The sequence below is a fragment of the Meriones unguiculatus genome, chromosome 19 (assembly GCF_030254825.1).
Source record: "Meriones unguiculatus strain TT.TT164.6M chromosome 19, Bangor_MerUng_6.1, whole genome shotgun sequence".
In the NCBI taxonomy this organism is placed as follows: Eukaryota; Metazoa; Chordata; class Mammalia; order Rodentia; family Muridae; genus Meriones; species Meriones unguiculatus.
The window spans coordinates 10,482,516-10,505,443 of record NC_083366.1 but is presented as its reverse complement, the minus strand read 5'-3'; the positions used below and the strand labels follow the sequence as shown (position 1 = coordinate 10,505,443).

At 40.1% G+C, this 22,928-nt stretch overlaps 1 protein-coding gene across 1 annotated transcript in view; it reads left to right on the top strand.

The window, feature by feature from the left end:
- Positions 1 to 13,160: 13,160 nt before the first annotated feature.
- The window catches only part of Malrd1 (MAM and LDL receptor class A domain containing 1), a 744,773-nt gene continuing 735,005 nt past the window's right edge, over positions 13,161 to 22,928 (top strand). The window contains exon 1 of the mRNA XM_060372547.1: positions 13,161 to 13,463. Within this exon, the coding sequence (XP_060228530.1) occupies positions 13,301 to 13,463 (163 nt within the window). The 5' untranslated portion in view covers positions 13,161 to 13,300. The remainder of the gene's footprint in view (positions 13,464 to 22,928) is intronic.

The window sequence follows — 22,928 nt, the reverse complement described above, 5'->3', positions numbered from 1 at the left end:
AGTATTAAGTCGACTCAAATTTATATGAACCCTTTGTTTCTAGACACCATTGCTCATTGATCAGAGATTGGAGGTAAGAATTATGGTGGATAAGCATACTTCAGGGGCAAGTCCACTTCTCAGTGAGTTCAGTAATTCTGTAAAGCTATCACATTGTTACTTTCCCACATCATTAAGGTAATTGTCACAAATTTATTGTGAAGCCGGCACCATTATTACATTCATCCATTTATTTACATACAAATGCAATGGAAAAGCTCAGTTTTCTGTCAGGAGATCCCCAAGGCCATCTTCAGATCTAATGAATTTTTAGGAAATATTATGACTTTGTGTCTGCTTTATCTCAATGTGATAGTATTTGGAGTCAGGGAATTTGGGAAGGTAATAAGTTCATGATGAAATTAATGCCTTTGTGACAGGATATACAGAGATAGGATGTTTCTGCCATTCTCTTCCTTTGTTAAGTCACGAAGGACACTTGGATCACTGTAAGGTACCATTATTTTTAGGCTAGTGAAACTGACTCCAGATCAGGAGATGGATCCTGAGAAGATTTGTCAGAACCTTGATCTTGTATTTCTCATCCACTAGAGCTGTGAATAGTAAGGATGCTGTTAGTTGGTTCTAGCAGTGTAAACTGACTGATAGAGAAGTTATTGTAGAACACAATGTATCATTGCATGTACCGTTAAGCTTTGTTATTACAAAAGGACATAGAACAAGATTAGCAAAAGGAAGAGGAATACGATGCAAAATCTAGGGAAAACCTAGATGAACAATTTTCCACAGTCCTCACTAATTGGAATCACACAGGACATCCTCAATTTACAGAGTAAGGAGTCATGTCCACACACGTGAAATGTCACAACCAGAAATACTCTGAAGAAACTTAGTGCCCAAGCACCAGTAGGGTCTATACCAGATTCTGTTTGGTGTCCACTAAAAATGCAGCCCTCCCTAAGGAAAACAAACATTGGCTTCGTCTACATTGCTTACACTAAGACTTTGGCGTGGTAATTGACCTTAGTTTAGTACAGAATAGTAAGAAACCTTTTGCAATGGAAGGTTGCGGATGATAGACATGGGGCAGCACTACAAACACGGTCTTCTAAGAGGCACATTCAGACCTGCTGTGCAAACTCTCCTTGCATGTAGGAATCAGCTAAGGGAAGGGGCACTTCCTGTGCAGTGGAGAGAGCTGCCATTGGCAGTCATCCTTGTCCCCCTAATTTAACCTGTCTTTTGTCCTTTGAGGAAGATGGATGAGCCTTGGAAAATAGTGAAGGGTAATTGAAGATAGAATCAGATTGAGACTCTTGGAACAGCTGCGCCTCCAGATGCAGGTTTTGTACCAAAACAAATAATTAAGTTTTTATACAAATATCAGCAGGAAAAATGGATTGCTTTCTTTACCCCATCAAACAGGCACGTTTAGAAACATTTTGCTTTCAATTCAGTAGACAACAATATTTCTTTAAAATCCATGTGTGGGGGATGTATGTATGTTTGTATCTGTGTGGCATATGCATCTGTAAGTGTTCATGTGTGTGTTCTCGTGTCTATGTGTTTGTGTGTATGGGTATGTGGAGTGTAGAGGTTGGTGTCAGGGGTTTTTCTAAAATGCTCTCTACTTTACTCTTTGAGACAAAAGTCTGTTACCGAGCCTGGAGCTCACCAGTTCAGCTAGCTTAGCTGGTTAAGAAGCCTCAAACCTCACTGCCCCTGCTCAGCGGTGCTGGAATTAGAGAATGGCTGCTCAGCGGTGCTGGAATTAGAGAATGGCACCACTTTTATATTACTGCTACAGATTTGAGCTACTGTTCTCATGCTTTTGCAGCAAACACTTTTCATCTCTCCACCCCTTGCTCTTACTACTACTCCATTTCTGGTTTCCAGGGATTCTTCCTCATTGGTCCCATTATTGGAAAGGGCACTATGAAAAATATGACTCGTTCTGGGAAAATCTGACCACCATGAACTAACAGGTTGCATATAGCCCTTGGTGAAGCCTACAGTCAGAAACTGATCACACACACACACACAATCCTGACATTTTCATGAAGTTATCGAGAACTGAGAGCTAATTCGAGCTAGAAGAAAATATGCTCTATCTTGTACCTCATATCTCTGAAGAAGGGACAGAAAAATCACTTGAATCCTTTGACATTTTGAAGAGAGTTCATACAAAGAAAATGCAATAGTGTGTGGTAACTATATAAGGCAACATTCTTGAGCATAAGAACAAACATCGGTGGAAGATTATCCCTGCAAGAGTATCTCTCATAGCACACATTGCCAGGCTCTCTTCTTTTGGATCAAAGCCAGCAAACATTTCTTCTGTTTTTGAGAAATGGCCACTAGTGACACACAGAGTCTAAATAACTGGGAGATACCAGTGGTCCTGCCAGTGGAGTTGCCTGAAGCAAATGGGATGCAACATGGCCCGCCGTGTCATGAATTGAAGAGCGCAAGCAAAGTCAGCAAAGGCAGAAGAGTGCACAAGACTAGACTTGAAGAGGTCCCCAAATCTCAAATACACCTCAGAAGCAGGTTGTTCACACTCCTGTGGCATTTGTTCAAACACATATGAAACTTGATTATTTCCTGTCATCTACTCCTCTTTGTGTGTTTCTTCTTTTTTCTCTTCTTCTTCTGCTTTTTTTTTTTTTTTAAAGATTTCAGGTGAGCTGTTAAGTTGCTAGTGTGGAATCTCTCCAATTTCTTATGAAGGCACTTAGTGTTATCCACTTTCCTCTTAGCACTGCTTTCATTGTGCCCCATAAGTTTTGGTATGTTGTGAGTCACAGGGTGGATCTGCATGTCTCAAGACTCCAGAGTAGTCTTCAGGATGGTGTGAGTAATTGCAAGGTTTGAAAGTGGTATTCTGTGTGTCTGGCTGGGTGGTTCTCTCCTCTCTCCTGGAAAGACACCAACAGTCATTGGAGTTTCAGAGTCAACAGCATGGCAGCTAGGCATTGCCATCTTGGATAGGGGAGGAAGAGCCTCCCCTATCTCCAGGTGATGAGAGCCTAGGACCCTGTGTGACTCTTGGACCCAGGAGTTGTCCTGTGGGGGAGGGGAGCTGGACCTGTGTGTTCCTGGATCCCAGGATGCTTCCTCTCATCTGGGAAACATAGATGTTGGTGTTTTGGAGTCAGCAGCCAGATCACTGTCTTAGTCCACCATGTTGGAATGTCCTTGCATCCATTTTTATTATGTATTGTTTATGCCATTTGTTTTTCTTTGCAATGGTTTTATTTTATTGTGTATTCACAAAGTCATGTCTAGTTATCAGTTAGTGCCTATTTGTTGTGTGTACTTTTAGGGTTTAATCTCATTATTTTTTAGGTAGTTGTTCTTTTATTTCTTTTTACACATGATTTACATATCAAACAGCCAGTTTGTTGACTGTGTTTCCTCTGTCATCAACTTCCTTTGCATATGGCAGATGATGTCTCATGGGAAAGTCTTATTTGAATGGTCATAATCTGTGGAAATCCTGAATTGGATTTTTTTTTAAATGCCAGGATATTTTTTTTTAACAAATTGCATTTCTTCCTTTGTGAAGCCATATCAGTACTAATTTTCAGATTAAAATCGTTTCATCACACTTTTAATATTAAGCTCTGTTTCAGACCTTCTTTAAATGATTATTTTAGCATTAATCATGAAGTGTCCTTTCTAAAGTATTATTTGAATAAGAAACTAGTTCATCAGCTCTATTTTCATCACTTTCTTTCTATTCTTAACATTTGCTTTTCATTTTCCAAGCTTAGCACTTAGAGCTTCATATAAAATTCATATTCTATTCTAGTGAACAGAGCTTTTTTGGGTAATTTTAGAGTTGTTTTATTTTTTTAACCCTTTTTTTTTGTATTGGTGCATGTGTTTGTCTTGAGGGTGGAGTGTGCTCACAGGCAGGATTGCCAATGGAATGGCAGGAGTGTGGATGTCAGACGACAGCTTCTGGGCACTGGTTCTCTCCTTTGAATTCCAGGTGTAAAACTCAGGCAGTGCGACTTGTACAGCAAGCACTTTTATCTGCCGAACCATCCTGCTAGATCATGTAATGGCTTTTTAAAAAACCCAAATACAATCCATCATTGAAACAGTATGTGCACATTTCTATAAATATCTGTACATACTTTTCACTGTGTTGTAAATTCTCTTCAAGTCAGAAATTTTGAATTAGTCTTTGTTGTATCTATCAACCCTATCTTTCTTTTGTGTAATTCCAATGGTTATCAAAGAATGGGTGCTTCAGTTTTTATAAAAGTGGAAATCTACACTTAAGATGTTTATTGAATATTCCATACTTGGCCTCTTTCCTAGGAGTTTCATAATCCATGATGAGATCACTGATAATAAAGTTCAACACAGTCACTTAGGCATCAATGGCTGTTTCTACTTAGAGTTTATGTTCATGATCTCCCTTTAATTGTTATGTGATCCTGGATATATAGTAGACATGTATGACTTAAAGATTTTTCCCCATATCTGTATTTTTCAAATGTGTGTGAACTTTATTTATTTATAATAAACCACATACAATAAGAACAACAATGAAAGGGAAGCCATATGTAAAAGTTACATTCAAAATTTATAGCTTGTTTGTATTTGACAGCCTGAAGAAAGTATTGTCTATCCTATCTAGGTGAGTCTAAAGTCTTGTGTACATAAATCATTCTCTATCATATCTTGTATTTATTGACTTAAAAACATCTTTTTAGACCTTCAAACATTTTCTTAAATCCTAAAGAACTTAAGCCTAACTGTGAAACTATAACTATCTAGTCTTCAGCCCCATCAGAGACTCGAGAAGGATTAAAATTATTTCTTAAGTAGGAAGTGCAGGCAAGCAGCTTCCAACACTAAGAGATGACAGAGGCAGTTTACCTTGGTCAGTCACCCATTCTCTCTCTATAGCATTGAACCTTCTGGCACAGTGTATCTGATAGACATAATTGTGAAGCAGGAGATATAGAGGACTTGCTCACCCTGTCATGGCAGGACTTGACAGGCAACTCAGCCATGTTCAAGTCTTGTCCATTTTGAACAAAGGTAGCATAGAGGTAATATACAAGGGGGATGTTTTAACATGATGAGACAAGATAGAAGAAATTCTCAGTAAGGGTTAGAACTGGGGTCCATTAAGCCCATCCTCCACCTTCTCAATTACCTGGCTAGAAACCTGCATGGTAACTGTATTCTCTGATTCTTCACCACCTCTGGTACCAATAGAAAAAGTGAGACAAAGAGTGATCAGTTGAAGTTAATTTTATCTTTTGAAGCAAAAGAGAAATTTGTCTAATTAAATATAATGCTACTGGGTTTCACTGACTTACTTTAGGTTTCATCATCTTGGTGCATATCTTTCTAAATTATGAATGACACTTGAAACAATATATGATAGTATTGTTCTTAGTAGGTAGTAACAGTTAATAAAGCCATTTACACCCAAAACTAGGCAATAAGCAGCTATAAAGACAACAATATATGTGCCTTTTTAAATGAAAAAAAATGGTTAACATATTAAATATTATGAAACCTGAATTTAGAATTTGGATATAAAATTGAAATGCTTCTGTCTTTTTTTTTTTCATGACATTTCATTTTGTTTTGGGTTTTCTTCTCTCTTTCTTTTCTTATTTCTCTTCTCTCTTCTTTATTCATTTTTCCCTTATCCTTCCTCTTCCCACCTTCTGAAAATTCCTTTCTTTTCAAAAGAGGAAAATATGAAATGAGCTTTTCTCATTAGGATCCTGCACTGACCTTATGATGTGTAATCTGAGAGTTCCTGTTATAGAAAATTGAAATTTCAAATGCTAAGAGGTCTCGAAAACTAACAAAAGATTTAAAAATAGAAAAACAACACTGAAAACATGAAATGCAAACCCTTCATCTGGTGATGGTTAAAATGTCTCATTTTTCAGCCAATACTTGCCTATAAAAGGTGAAATGGTTGTAATCCTTCATTAATTTCATTCAGGTAACAATTGATCCCAGTAGTTTGAGGAACCAGGATTTGCCAGGACCTGTGCTCCCAACTGGAAAAACAAAGATGAAAATGTCACAATCATGTCCTGTTTTATGTGTGTGGACACAAGTGAAATTTAGTTATATAGCAACCAAATGTTCAAGGGGAAATTAGTTTCAGAGTAAGTAAGGTCCTTTTTGTTCTTAATCAGTTATCACATTTTGAAATTTATTTTTTATTCATTTGCATATATTGAAGCACTTGATTGTGTGTCCCTGCATGTGCCACAGCTGTGTGTCCAGGTCAGAGCACAATTTGTAGTTCTTCTTCCACTGTGTGGATGCTGAGAATGGAACTCACATGGTCAGGGTCGGAGGCAAGCACCATTACCTCCTGAGCCATGATGTAGGTACCACAGAATAGCTTTGGGGTTTGATTTTTCTCCTGCTTTTATGGGTTCTGGAGATTGAAACTCAGGCTGGCCTACTTGTGGAGGAAGTACCTTTCCCTACAGTGCCATCTTGCCAGCCTCGGTCTTTATGTTCTTCTTTCATGATGCGATTTTATTGTGTATATACACAGTGCTTGATGATGTGTAGGGAGAATAAAAGATGTATTAGTCATGAAGAAAGTTAGCATATTCATCAGCTCATTCAGCTTATCATTTTCATTTAATGTATGATAGGAGAAGGTAATTTGACTAAGTCAGTGGGACACTCCTGTCTCTGACTCTCTCTGTCTCTCTGTCTGTCTCTGTCTCTCACTCTCTCACATATGCACAGACACACACACAATGCCTAACATGATATAACTCTTCCTTGTACAGCCACAAATGCATTATAAATTTTAGAATAAGTGACTATTTCTCTTAAGGAAAAATTTTTTTAGTATCTCAAAACTTAAATATGATGATCACTGATATACTCTTAATTTATTTTATATTACATAATAAATCCTAAAAAAACACAAGTGTCTGTACAACATTATTCTGAACAAAATGTGATATAAATACTCATGTCAATTATAATCATCATTTCTGCAACTGGTCCTATGGCCTCAGCTGATATTACTACACATTTTGTACACCCCCCACCCCTGCCCACACACACATAAGCACTTCAACAGGTCTTGTCCTTTTTCTTTGAGGAGTAACCCATACCTTCATTCCTGAAGGATCTGTAGCTTTCATCATTCTGCCTGGGTTAGGTTGTCGTAGTTTCCCACTGACTTTAATCACAGGGCACGGTAGCACCAAGAGATGTCCTCACTGTTCTTCTGCACTTCAGACATAATCTTACCTCCATTGTGGAGAAGAAATCCAGCTTTCTCATGACAATCTAGACCAAGCATCCGCCCTGCCTACACTGCCGTTTCTTTCTTAGACTGTTGGTTTAAGGGCATTAGAAGCTCAAAGTAGCCAAGGGGGAAGTTTGAGCATCCAGTTCAATGGAATATTTGTTGTGAGTCCTTAGGAATGATAGTCTCCATTTTTTCCACCCCTTGATTCTTGGATTCATGGATTTTGGCTATGGGAGAAACTGCCATGCAGAGGCTGCTACCTAATTGGCACCACAATTGTGTCTTCAAAGACCCATTACATCTTCCTGTCAAGCCATCTGCTTTATTGTGGTGGGAAGCATGGTACAACTGGAAAATGCCATGATCTGGGGACCACTGTCATGCTTTGCTGACTGCTAAGTGAGTTCCTTGGTCAGAAGCTATACTGTATGGAATTCCATGATAGTGGATAAGACATTCTGTAAGGGATAAGATGATAGATTTGGCAGAATAAATATATACAAGAAAGGCAAATCTATAACCAGAACAAGTATCTACTTGTTGAGTGGAAGTTCATGTTGTTGAGCCCATGCACAGCCCCATCTCTGCCACCATGGTCACTTTGTTCATAGCCCCACTGGACAATGATAGGAATGGCTCGAAGAAGAGGCTGACTGTCCAGAGAATGGGTAATCCTATCAGCTTGACTATTGAAGTCCTTGTCTGCTGAAGTCACATTCTGATGATGTATGTGGGACATAACTATTCTGGCTATCCAACTGATCCATTGGCTCCAGAATATGAACAATTAGACATCTGCCCATTTTACTTTCCAAACAAAATGTATGACCATGTATACTGCACAAAGTTCTTCTACTGTGAAGATTTTCCATCACTGCTATCTTTCAGGGTTGTCCCAAAAAGGGATTGTAATATTTCAGCTATTCATTCCTGGGTGGTACCTGAATAATGTGGAGAACCATCAGTAAACCAGGCCCCAGTCTTCGCTTTCACTCAGTCATATGGCACACCCCATAAGGCTGTATAACAGGGGTAAAAACCATACATATTTGGGCAACTTCTTTATTTGTCTTGCCTGTGCTTTAAGGACCTGCTCAGGCCTGATCTCTCTCTCTCTCTCTCTCTCTCTCTCTCTCTCTCTCACACACACACACACATACACACACACATCACTTCTATTTGATAGCAGATTGTTGCTGTGCACATCCTACATTATGGCTTGGTGGGTCTGATAATACACAAGTCATGGTTTACAGGCTGTGGTCTAACTAGTCCAATAATGGCTGCCTACCAATTGTCCAAAAATCTAGTAGATGTTTAGTCCACATGGCTGGATGTCTTGGCTCATCTTCAGTACATGCCAGAATCCCAAAGAAGTAGGCTCTAAGGCCAGCGAAGGAACAGACTTACCAGAGGGTGAAAACAAGCAGGCAAAGAGAACTTTCTTCTTCTATATCCTTTATATAAGATGCCAGCAGAAGGTGTGGCCCAGATTAAAGGTGTATTGCTGTTCTCTTTTCTGTGGGGGTCTGGATCTCAGCTAGGGTCCTGGAGCTTGTCTTCCTGTCAGAGAACCTGGGTCGGAGGGGGCAGGGTTCAGTTTTTCTCAGGAGCAGGTAGAGCTCTTTAGAAGGGGGCCCAGTGGAAAAGGTTTTCCACAGAGTGTTTGAGCTTGACTCATGAGATTGCAGGTGGAAGTGGAAGCTCTTGGGCATTCCAAAGCACCTATGGCAATACCAAAGTTTTACAGCTCTTGGTTAAGCTGTTGTGCTAAGCATAGCACAGTTGTGGGCATAAGCCCATACCTGGTCAGCTTGCAGCCTAGACACTGGTCTGGGAGGCCCAGGCCCGGCAGGTTGGAGGGCAAGTCTGGTGAGATGCAGCCAGTATAGGGGATGAATGAGGAATCTCAGGCAGGCATGGGGGAAGGCTGATGGTGTCAAGCAGCCAGGCAGCAGCATGCACATCTATTTGAAATAAGGAATGTGTCAACCTTTGGGCAGTGGGAGGGATTTCAAGGGTGAATGTTTGATTCACTGGGGTAAAGGGGTTAGAGATACTTGATTTGCATGTTCTGGTACAGTGCCTCATTTCCTGTGAACTAGCATGGTCTTATCACAAGAAGGAGAATACAGTACTTAATTATCTTATAGGTGGGTGGGAGATCTCCAAGTGCAGTTGAAGGTCACTGCTTAACTCTAAGATCTCCTTAGCAGGGTGGGGCATTTCTATGAATAGATAGCTGGCTGAACTGGTTTTCTTATCAGGAAAGGCTTTGGCCTGTAATCTTCCCTGAGGGATATGTGGTGCTCCTTATAAGACCTGGGGTCACCCAGCTTAGGAGAGACTTTTGGACCCTGCTGAAAAAAAGGGACTTGTCTGACAGAGTGCAAATAAATGGCTATGAAGAGACATCAGACTTCAACCTTATCCAGCAGAGCCCCACAGTGGATCTTCTCACCTCAAAGGACATGAATTAAAAGTGGGTCTTCCCACTTCAAATGATTTAATTAAGAAAAATTCTGTCCCAGGTGTCACATGCTATTTTGGTTTTACCAAATTCCAGATGTCGTCAAGTCAACCAAGAATAGGTGTCACTAGTCCACCCCTTGTCAACCCGACACACAGTCATAGCTCTGGGCATGTATTTAATATTAAAGCATATATGTGCACATATTGAACATTGTACTATGTAATACAATATATGTGTATGTATGTATATATATTTTTTATTTTCTACTGGACTGATGTACATGTGATCTGTAGACTTGTCACTGTAGACAAGACATTGAAGCAACATTTGTCTATTCATTGATGAATACATGAAATTGTTGAACAGATAATTGCAACAGATAATTATTGAATGCCAAGAAATTTCAGGTTCTTGCCATTTGCTACCATTGGATGACATCAAAGGATACTGTTATAAGTGAAATAATTCAGAATAAGAAAGAAAGGTATTGTATGATAGATAGCTCATATACAGAATCTAAAAATTTAAAAGTCTAAATGTAGAGAAATAGAGACTAAATTATGGTTTGCAAATAGAAAGATTGAAAATGAGATTTAGGTGGGTGGGTAGGATGAGTTCTATACATGAGTTCTAATGTATCACTGTTAAATCTTATACACTATTGGAGGGAATCAGACAGAGACTCTACAGGACAGAGAGATGCTGAAGTCAATAAGTACTGCAGGCTGTGAGATGAAATTAACTTTGCAGAAATGAAGTTTCTCTAGGAAAAATGACTGAGATACTTTGTTGAAAAATAATCTTCTTATTAGTTTATATTGCTGTGACAAAATGCATGGCCAATGTTACTTAGGAGAAAAAAAAAGACTTATTTTGGTTCCTGGTTTCAGACCATTACATTGGTGAATGTATGGCTGAGCAGCTCACCTCATGGCATCAGGTACATGTGGAGGAGGCTGTTCACATCAGAGCAGGCCAGGAAGCAATGAGAAGTAGGAACGAGGGGACAGGTAGAGCCTTCAAATGTGTGCCCCTAGTGACTGCTTCTGCCTAGTTTCCAGCTTTTAAATTTTCCACAGCTTCCAAACTAATGCCAGCAGCTGGGGAACAACTGTTCAAAACACGATCACAATGGGACATTTCATCCCATAATGATCCTCTAAGCCAAAAAGTCAATAATGAATATTGACTTGAAGAGATGATGGGAACTGGAGCTTTGATACATGTTAGGAGGTGGGCTAGTATGTTTGAAAAAGAGAATAAGAGAAGAGGGCACACACTGTGCCTGAATGGGTAAACTGCATTTGTGGAACACACTAAAGATTTTAATATTTTATGTATTTTAGAGGTAAATAGGTAGGAATCTATTTTTACCTTAGGGTTGACACTTTGCTTAAAGAAGAAAATGAGTTATGTAAAAAAACATGTCAAATTTGGAATGATACAGAAATGAGAATTGATAATCCACAACTCTCAGATAGAAGCTACAGCATTTAATGAATAACGTAAACTGGTGACGCTAGTCCAGGAACAATACACACTCCTGAGGTGGGCAGATCAACAAGGGAAGCATTCATTGGAATATGAAGCAGAGTAACAGCTGGTTGATTAGGTGGGGGAGAGGAAAAGAGGTTCGAGTGTTGATACAAATATGCACATCAATTAGCATGTGTGTATGTGTGTGTGTCTGTGTTTTCATGCATATATAGGAAAGAGACGAGTCTATCAGGACTCTCGGCATAGGTTTATAAAACAAGAAACACATAATTTCCAGTGTCGTAGAAGTGAAGAGAAAACTGAGAGGAATGTAAAAACTGATCAGAAAAATGAGACTCTGGTGGTTTGAATGAAAACGGCCCCCATACACTCATAAGGAGTGGCATTAGGAAGTGTGGCCTTGTTGAGGTAAGTGTGGCCTTTTTGGAGGAAGTGTGCCACTAGGGCTGGGCTTTGAGGTTTCAAATGCTCAAGCCCTTGCCCAGTGTCTCTCTTTTTCTGTTGCCTGACAATCCAGATGCAGAATCTTCTTGCATACCACCATGCTTCCCACCATGATGACAATGGACTAAAATTCTGAACTGTTAGCCAGCACCAATTAAATGCTCTCCTTTATAAGAATTGCTGTGGTCATGGTGTCTCCTCAGAGCCACAGAAACCCTAAGACAGAAAAACTATATAAATTATAAAGATAATATTTAAAAGAAAAATTAAAAGAGATGTCAAGAATGTATTGGTTACTGTTCATCATACGTAAAATGAATGTTCACATTGTGGATGTACACATACTTTTTTTTTTCTAGAATACAGTGGAAATTTACTTCCCTAACATTAAGAAAATATGCACAGGCGCATTCTCTATCTTAAACATTGGTCTTCCCATTGTATATTTTCTAGTTGTATGTTTTCTTATTGGCTTGGGGGTTATCTTTGCCTTTAGCAGCTACATTGCAGAAATTTAAAAAAAAAAAGTAATTGAAAACAACTCTGAGTGCCAGGCATGGCATTTTAATCCCCACATTTAGGAGGTATACCTTTAATCCCCACATTTAGGAGGTAGAGGCAAGATGAAGGGTTCAAGAGCAAACCATCTCTGTAGACCAGGCTGGCCTCAAACTTACAGAAATCCGCCCATCTCTGCCTCCCGAGAGCTGAAATTAAAGGTGGGCTCCACCACTACCCAGCTATTCTTTCTTTAATGTCTCTGTGTATCAGTTACTTCTGTATTAACTACACTGCTAATTCTGAGTCATGTGCTTTATTATTAAAAGCCAATGAAGCTGTATGGACAGGTGAGTTGGTATATGATAAAAAACAGCAATATGCTCATTATCAGCATATCTAAATTCAAGTTCCTGATGCCAAACTTAACTATATCTTCTTCTACACTTCTACCATAATCTTAGGGTTTGGTGGGGGGAGGGGGTGCTGAGGCAGGAGGGTTGTGAATGAAAGGCCAGCCTAGGCTACATAGGGAAAACATCTTTTGAAACAAAACAAAATAAAATGAAACACATAGATTGGTGGTGGAACATGTGTTTAGCATACCCAAGGCCTTGAGTTGGTTACAACATAAAGGGAGGGGGTTATTAATTAATTCTAACAGTCTGGTTTGATAATAATGCCCTAAATTTGCGTGTGGAGTGTTAAACGAACATAAGAATAAAGACAGAAAAATCTGTAAAGTTTACAACTTTATTAGAGTCCTCCCCATTTGTGTATTTGCTCTTTGTTTTTGAGTTTTTCTTTCAGTAGATAACAGGATCATAAAACTATACACAGGGTTATAAACAGCTATGTTCAGCTAGCTTCAAATGGGCAATTACTCAAGTTAAATATTTTCCAAAGCTCTTCCCTGAAAGAGTAAGTTACTGCCTAGAGAGTCGTTTGTTAAGAACCGTATTGAGAGAACTAGAGTGTACACTCAGGAGACCAACCTAGAAAACAGAGAAAGGAAAGCCTTCTAGTTATGAGTTCTGTTTTGTAAGTGCCTGACCTTGCATCCCCAACATCAACGGATATTCCTCTTGCAGGTTGCTGTTCTACCATTCCCAATGAATGTGCGTTTTTGTTTTGTTTGGACTGTCTGTCTTCTCCTTTCACCACGGGGTCAACAAGAAGCCCAAGCCTTTCAGTGCAATAATGGAGTTTCTCTGCCTCCTGACCATGTATGCGACTTCACAGACCATTGTGGGGACAACAGCGATGAGCAACAATGTAAGTGTCATTTTCTTTCCCCCAGTTCCTGTTTCCTGTCTGTCCTCAGACAGGAGCTCATGAAGAGCCATGGGATCCGGTTAGATATCTGGCCTGTGTGTGACTTTATTTCAGAGGCTCTATGGGTGAAAATGTATTGTTTAATAAATATGATCCATGTATAAAATTGTTATCAAATCACTAACATTTTAACTAGATGGAAATTGTTTTAAAACAATTTTTCCTGATTGTAAAGAAGCAATAAACAGAAATGTAGCATTAATGTTTGACTAGTGAAGCAAAATGTCAAAGGCAGCCATTAATTCAGTTGCGAAATGCTAGGATGGAAATTATGAGCTGAAGTATGGATTTAATATGGAAAATAAATTCGGTTTGGACGATAGATTTTCTTTTCCCTTCTGGGGCGCTACTGCCAAATAAATGACCTAGTATGTGTAGCACAATGTCAGCTTGTGTGCTTACTCCAGAACAGTGGAGAGTATGGTGATTATTCAAGTCTGGGCTGAACTATTTGTTGACTGTGTGAACTTGGATCTTCATTTTATTCTAAAAGATGGTAAGGTGTGAGAAATCTCCGTACCACATGTTCCATTGCCTTTTGGAATAAAGTTAATGACAGGAAGTAGCTTACCAAGGGAGGATGTAGAAGGTGACATGGATGAATCTAATGTTTCCATTATATTATAAGCTCTTGAAGGGATACCATACTGTGCAAATGGATGGGTATAATTCTTTTACACAACCTCCTCTTGCAAATGACATTTTTACAGAACTGCTACAGTTTTGTTGTTGGTTTATATAACCATTGATTCAGTTATCAGAACCACTGATTTTTATTATTGTGCATTACATTGTTCATGTTTCTATTTTTTAATTTTACTCAGATAAAGTAGCAGCCGGTGCTTATAGAATTTATCACTTTCTCTTGTAAAAATACATCTCTATATTTCATCTTGTCATTGCCTTCCTTTTATATAACCAGTCATAATCACATCCAAAAAAAAAGTAGGAAAAAGATTAGGGATCAGTTTTTCTCCTGAAGAAGAAAACAGGATGATTTTGCCTCCCAGTTTGGGTTTTCCATTTGGTTCACATCTAGTAACTATTAAATATAGAGAACAACCAAGGACAAAGATCCATTTGTATCTGTCCAATTTTCCCAGTAAGGCTAAATGTAGATATGCTACCCCATGCTCAGGTCCGCTTGTCCATGCCTTCTAGTCCTCAGTGGGCTGCAGAGAGGAACCGCTCTTGGGTCGACAGGAAGTACAATGTCACTTTCACAATCAAGCTCTATGAAGCCTCCTTTAGCACTCTTGCTGCAATCACATGTATGGGCTTGCTTCGGGGAAAAGGTTAATGTAGAGAGGGAGAAAGCTGCTGAATGGGAAAGGTCTCTGCTGTAGGAAAAGTTTTAATAAGCTGATCTCTGAGGAAGGCAAAGGCACAAATCTGTTGAATAAACACACTTCATTTTAAATGTTACATTGGGAAGCCACCTTTTTAGCTTTTTCACTATTCATTTTCTGAGAACCTTTTACTTTGATATTTTATTTAAAGTATGGACAAGAACCTGGAGATAAAAATGGGAGACACTTTAAAGTGTCAGGCTTTTTTTTTTTTCCTCTTTTTTACACAACACTAGGGGGAGAGTATTGTGAAGGAATGATGGACAAGCAATTTCACTCACAAAAACGTGTGATGCTAAGCTTACTTTGGCTTAAAAATTATCTTTATAGTGATGGTAAAGTAGCTATGATGAAATAAAATTCAGTCTATGCCCCTTTAATATCGAAATCCTGTGACCTTTAAAGGAATAGGTCAGCACGTACACCTTTGAGAGTTTCCTTAATAAAACTGGCAGAACTGAAGTTGAATCTCGGCGCCACTGATGCTATTTATACATTTTGACATGTTCTTGTTCTCATTTTAGTTCACAGACTTCCTTTTCTGTTTCGATTTTATTTCAGAATTTTACTTATCAGTACAAGGTATTTTTATTATTTCCACTCCTCCCTTTCTTGCCTCCAATTCCTGTGTTACCTCTTCTCTTTTTTTTTTTTTTACTGTAATTATTGTTACACACACACACACAAACACACACACACACACACACTCACCACTGAATTCAGTTAGTATTTCTCTTTTGTACATGTGTTTAGGGCTGCCTGCTCAGGGGTGGGAAACCTATCAGGGAGCTGCTTGATGGAGAAACTGATCCTCCTCCCTCTGTAGTGGCTAACTGCTTGTCGTTCAGCACCTCTGGCTGGGCCTTGTGAATTTTCCACTCTACGCGTTGGCATTTTCACTGATGCTCCTGTGTGGTCTGGTAGAAAGCATCATGTTGTTGGAGTGTTCATGGGTGCAGTGTCTATGTGCATTGTCAGCCGTGTCATGTGTACAATGGAATTTGGTTATATCAATAATATGCCGTATCTAATTACCTTTATTACTTTTTACTATAAAACACTTGAGATTTTTCCTTTTCTGTTATTTTGAAATATGCGTTATAGGTTACAGTCATCTTACTATGCAATAGATCTAAAAATTACTCCTCTGTATCTGAAACTTTGTACCCTCTGAGTAACAATGTTCCATCCTATCCCTATATTCTTGTAACGCCAATCTAGTCTCTGAGTTCAAATTTTTTAAATTCCACATATAAATGACTTCATGGGATACTAATTTTTTCCTCATGGCTGGCTTAATTCAGCTAACAGAATGCTCTCCAGATTCAAGAACACTGTTGCAAATGACATTTTTCTCTTTTTAAAGTCTGAATAGAATTTCATGGTATATATGTCTATTGTATTTTCTTCATTCCTTCACTCGATGATTAGGTGTCTGTCTTGACTAATGTGCAATGATGGTAAGATGGTGATACTTATTTCACACATTGATTTAAATTGTTTTTATACATACGTAAGGGTGCTATTTCCACATTACGGTAGTTGTACTTTCAGTTTATGTAGTCATTTTAATAATGGTTCTACTAATTTGGGATCCCATCACTAAGGTACAAATTTTCCCTTTTATTCATGTTCATCCTAACACTTCTCTTTTGACTGTTTGTTTTCTCCTCTGTGGCAAATGAGGATTGAACTTCCCAAGATTCATGATAAGCAAGTACTCTTTAAAAGAAATTTTAATTTCAGTCTTTCCCTTTTTTCTCTCCTCCATTCAATTCCTTTTCTGTTTCTCTTCAGCAAAAGGTAGGACTCCCATGATATCAACAAAGTATGGCATATCAAGTTACAACAGGACTGGGCGCCTCCCCTCATATTAAGGCTGGAAGAGGCAACTCAGGACTAGGAAAAGGGTCCCAAAAGCAAGCAGAAGAGTCAGAGACAGCTTCCACACCTGCTGCCACTGGGAGAAGTCCTGTAAGGAGACCAAGCTACACAAGCATAACGGACATGCAGAGGGCCTAGGTCAGACCCATGCAGGCTCCCTGATTCTCAGTTCAGCCATGTTCACCCCCTTACACTCCCGGGAGTCTCTCCTCACCCTATGAGCCCTGGCTAGTTGATTCTAGTTGTGGGTGTTCTTTTTCCCACTTATTCATTCATTCATTTATATGTTTGTTTTACAGCCTGATTCCAGGCCCCTGTCCTCTCTTCTAGTCCCACCGTCATGCCCCCCCCCTTTCTGTCTTCTCAGAGAAGGAGAGACCCTCAGGGGGTACCTCAATCAATGCTGGCACCTCAAATCACAGAAGGATTAAGCATATCCTCTTCCACTGAGGCCAGACAGGACAGCTCAGCTAGGTAAATGGGACCCAGAGGCAGGCAAAAGACTCAGAGAGTGCCTACTCCCATTGTTAGTGGACCCATATGTTGACAGGCTGCACATCTGCTACATGCGTGTAGGGGGTCTAGGTCTGGCCTGTGCAGGCTCTTTGGTTGGTGGGTTTATCTCTGTGACCCCAGTGGGCCCAGATTAGTTTGCTCTGTAGGTCTTCTTTTGGTGTCTTCATCTCTGGCTCCCTTATTCCTTTCTCCCATTCTTCTACAAAGCACAGCAAGTTCTGCCTACTGTTTGGCTATGAGTTCTACATCTGTTCCACTAGCTGCTGGATGAAGCCTCTCAGAAGAGTTATGCTAGGCTCCTGTCTGCGAGCATAGCAGAGTATCATTAATAGTGACAGGGGTTGGCTCTCTCTCTCCCACAGAGTGGGTCTCAAGTTGGGTCAGTCATTGGTTTGCCATTCCCTCAATCTCTGCTCCACCTTTATCCCTACACTTCTTGTGGGCAAGACAAATTTTGTGTTGAAAGTTCTGTTTCGGTTGGTTTCCCCATCTTTCCATAGGAAGTACCACCTGGCTGTAGGGGGTGGCGACTTCCGGCTTTATATCCCCTACCGCAAGGAGTCTCAGCTAAGGTCTCCCCCACAGACTCACGGGACCTTCCCCTGCTCCAGAAATGTCCTCCACTCACCAATATCTGTTCTCTCTTCCAGTCCCTCCCTCTCTGCACACCCTTTAACCTCCAAGATCCTTTTCTTGGGTGTTCTTGTGCTGTCCTTGAACCTTTTGGCTCCTGCCATTTTCCCTCCTTCTCTTCCCCAGGATTCCCCAAGCCCCGCATAGTGTTTGGCTGTGGATGTCTTCATCTGTTTTAATCAGGTGCAGGATGGAGTCTCTCTGCCTTTTAGTTTTATATTTTAGTTTTGAGAAAGTATCTCCCTCAGATGTCCAGGCTTTCCTTGAAGGTGTGATCTTTCATCTTCAGCCTCCTCCTTAGAAGCTAGAGTTATAGACCTACAATACCAGGCTAGCCCCCTCATTCTGTCCATATCAACCAACCCTAACAGGTATGAAATAGTAGCCCTTTGTAATCTGATTTTGTATGCACTTATGTATGTGTAGGATTTCTTTAAGAAATGTCTGTTTAAAGTTAGGAACCTGCCACAGAGGGCCTCTGAAAGGCTCTGCCCTGCAGACTATCAAAGCAGATGTTGAGACTTATGGCCAACTTTTAGGCAGAGTGCATGGAATCTTATAAAAGAAGTGGGAAATAGTAAGATCTGGAGAGGACAGGAGCTCCACAAGGAGAGCAACAGAACCAAAAATTTGAACACAGGGGTCTTTCAAGAGACTCATACTCCAACTAAGTACCAGGCATGGAGATAACCTAGAACCCCTGCACAGATGTAGCCCATGGCAGTTTAGTGTCCAAGTGGGCTGCATAGTAATGGGGACAGGGACTGTCTCTGACATGAACTGATTGGCCTGCTCTTTGATCACCTTCCAGTGAGGGGGGAGCAGCCTTACCAGGCCACAGAGGAAGACAATGCAGCCACTGCTGATGAGATCTGATAGACTAAGATCAGAAGGAAGGAGAGGAGGACCTCCCCTATCAGTGGACTTGGGTAGGGGCAGGTGTGAAGAAGGGAGAGGGAAGGTGGGATTAGGAGGGAAAGAGGGAAGGGTTAATGGGGGGACACAAAGTGGATAAAGTGTAATTAATAAAATTAAAAAAAAAGTGAAATGTCTGTTTAGGTCATTTGCCAATTTTCAAATTGGATTTCTTTTTTAATATTGGGTTATTTGAATTCCTTTTGTATTTTGGATATTCTTTTACACATGTCAGATGACAGGCATTCTTTCCTTCCGCTGTGAAGATTGCTTCTTCACTTTGTTAATTGCTTCATTTGCTCCGTGGAAACCTTTAGTGTGAAGCAATCCTGTCTGTGCATTATTGCTTTTGTTGCTCATGCAATGAGAGCCATCTCCCCACAAATTATCTCCAATCATCCCTTTAGTTTCTTCCTTCTGCTAATTTGCACTTACTCCGTTATTATTTTTAACTCTTTGAAGTATAACGTTAGATTATTTACTTGAAATCAATAGTGGATGCACTCACATGTGCACATTTGTGTGTTTGTACGTGTGTGAGTATACATTGTATATGTGCATGCACATCGTGGGGGGTGCTTATGACCTGTATATGCGTGGATTTGAAGGCCAAATGTTGCTGTCAGGTGTCTCACTCAATTTTCAATATTCTACATTTTAACGCTGTGATTCTCCTGGAACCTGGGATTCACCAGTTGGCTAGACTGACTGACCAGTGAACCCCAGAATCCTCCTGTGTCTTCTAGTACTGGGATTAGAGCATCCACTGCTGTGCTGACCTTTTAATCTGACACAGATCTCCATACTTGCACTGCAAGCACTTAATACAGAAAGCTGTCTCCCTATCTGCAAATCTTCAAATTTTTGAGAAATTTTCAAGATCTCTCTTGATGTTGATTTCTAGATTCCTGCTACCATGACTTAAAAAAATACTTGTCCTGACTTTCATAAATCTAAGCTTAATAAGGTTTGTACCATACTCTATGATCTATCTGAAAGCTTGTTTTCATGTACTTGACAGGTTTCACAATGCTGTGTCATTACACTGAAGCCCAAGCATGTAAGGAGAGCGCCAGCTCTGCTGGCCTTGGCAGATGGCGATAGGTTTTCACTGCTGGGTCTAGCCCAGGATTCTGCTACTGAGTAGTCTGACTTTGGTGTAATATTGAGCTTGGCCACTGCCTGTGCACTGATATTGAATGGAATTGACCCAGTAAGACCCCTGGCTGGATTCTGTGTCATGAAGCAATACCAAATGGGTTCTGATATAGCCTTTGGTAGATCTGGTTGGAGAACAATATTCTTTGTAATTTGTAGTTGAGCAAAGAACGTTTAGTTCTGTGTTGGGCAGTGAATATGAACAAGGTTTTTAGGTCACTTCTTATCCACTTGGGTGAGGTAAGTCCAGAAAATGTTGCTCCACACTTATTTATTTTTATTTTTATTCTATTTTTGAGATTAGAATATAATCATATCATTTCTCCATCCCCTTTCATCCTTCGTTAAACCTTCTATATATCTATTTTTTCTCCCTTTCAAGTTGATGGCCTTTTAACAATTAATTGATGTTACATGCATATATGTATGTACATATGTATTTTTTTTTAATTTTATTCTTTTTTTTTTTTTTCAATGCAGTTTATTCAGGAACCTTGAACAATCATCTGACCCTGGGGAAAGCCAGCCCACAGCTTAAATAGCCTCGGGGTAGCCAACCCAGGCATGCCACGTGGGCAATGCAGATAGGTCCACATACATGGAAGCAAGCCAGATCCTCGGCCTTAGCCAAATGTGGAGTTGTTTGTGACAGAGAGCACTCACCATCGGGAAGGTGGAAGGCGGAAACCAGCTCCATCTTTAAAGCACAGCATTCCGCAGCTCTCTACAGTTCCCCCTTTTTGTTTTAGACACATCAGGCAAGAGTAGAGGTCTGATCTCTGATATTAGAAATAAATTGGGACTTTGTACCAATGTTCATTTAGGTGTCATCCACCCAAAGAGCATCAGACCCTTCCGATACCTTTTTCTCAGAGGCAGGACCTGGGGCATCAACCCGCATGCAATCAGACATGCTCTTCTCTGGGTCCAAAGCGGCTGACCCTGAGTGCAGTGCTTAGCCTCGCATCCTGAGTGTAACATTTTAGCTTTTTATGGTAGCCAACCATGCTTGGGGAGACTGTCCTGCTTCAATGGCTGTAAAGGCCTGAATGATCATGGCTGCATCACACTGTTGTGAGACTCTAATCTTGCATATATACCACAGGCAAACCAAGGAGACCAACACCAGAAGGCCTGCTAACGCTCCCATGCCCGCCCATTCCTTCAGATGACTCATGTACATATGTATTCTTAAATAGAAGGAATACATCCACAATTAGACGTAGATGTGCCCTTGCCTTTAGGCCTATGGTGGCAAGAATCAGAACAGCAAGATTTGGTGCAGTCATGTTGCTGACTGGCTGTTGGAATGGGAACGATGAAGATGCTGGGCTTTTGATCTTGGGATTCCTTAAGGAAAGAATGGGGCTGGGTGAGGAACACAGCAGGAGACTCAAGTCTGTCAGACATACAAGCTTGCTGACTTCAGACCAACACAGTGGTGAGACTTGGCAGCCTGGAACCTTTGTTGGATGTGGACTTTCAAACTGGTTACTGTAGCCCTACCACTGTTTGTACTCACAGTATCTAAATGCCACTCGGTGATCTAGTTAGAAGATGCTTATTGCTTCCCATGTAGCGAGACAAGAATGATCCTTCTACGAAGCATCCACAAAGGCTGGGACATGTGCTTCCTCGTCTCTTTCCCCTTTGGTCTGCTGGAGTCTTCTGTTTGTGGTGCTGTGCTGAGGTGAGGAAGGGCAACAGAGACTGAAGCCATCGCTCTTACCTTTTAAAGGATGGATTTCTCTGTTGGGCATTTGGAGAAGGTCTCTCAGCCTTACTACCATATTCTGCCATAACCATCTCTGTGTTCTTTGTGGAATGTTACCGGAGAGAGACTGTGAGGGAAGCTGGAGTTAGAGGCTGCCTGTTCTGTCCCCTTCCTGACATCGTTTCAGTGCATTCTTTTTTCTTCTATATTAACTGGTTTGTTTCTTTTAATAGCAGGGCCATTTGAATACACACAAAGATGTCATAGTTTCTTTACTAGCAAATGCTCAGTTATTTCCTGAATAAAGGCCGTAGTTTCTTACTTTTTCTTATCAGTAAATTAAACGGAATTATTTTATTGTTATGACTCAGACTTAAATCAACCAAAAGGTAGTAGTAGAGTAGGCTGTTAATGGGGAGTGGAGATATGGTCCCTGCAATGGGCCCCACTCCCTGGAAAACTGTCTATTACATAAAGTTCCAGAAAACCTTCTTAGATGACATCTTTACATATATGTAGGTGATATTCACATTTCCTGAATGCACAGTAATCTTTAGTTACATTTTCATGATTCAAAAGAGAAGGAGGCATTCAGTTAATCAGGCATTTTCTTTTCTTTCCTACTAAGTATTATGCTAAGAACATTTCTATTCATGCAAGTATTTTTGGAGTAGGAATTTATTTTCATATTTATGATTTGACAGGAACTATCATGATATTTTGAGATTATAACTACTTTATTTTGCATTTTTGCATCAAGGAGCAAGTTTTTCCAAAGCATAATTACTGTGAAAATTATAAACATATATGCAAAAAGTAGAGATCATCTTACTGCAATTTTAAATTTAAGAGGTTTAACCAAATAAAGTTAAGTATAAACAGTGTTCCTTCAATACAGTAAGAGGAAACTACTTTTAAGACTAATTGATTCTTTGAAATACTGCAGTAACAGATGATATTTGAGAAGTCATGTGTGGAATTTACTTTGCTATTGCTTCAAATGCAAAGTGTTTCATGAACCAACTAACAGAAATATTTAAGAATGTAACTGACCCTCACGATATGCCCCTGTCTATCGGGTGGTACAAAGGATATACAGACTGTGGCTCAGTAGACCTGGAGTCTGGGGAGACACAGAGCGGCATCAGGGTCACCGGAAGGACCTTCTTTCTGGTTTGCAGATGGTTGCTGAATCTCCATAGACGTACTTCTCTGTAACGTCTCTTTCTGTTAGGG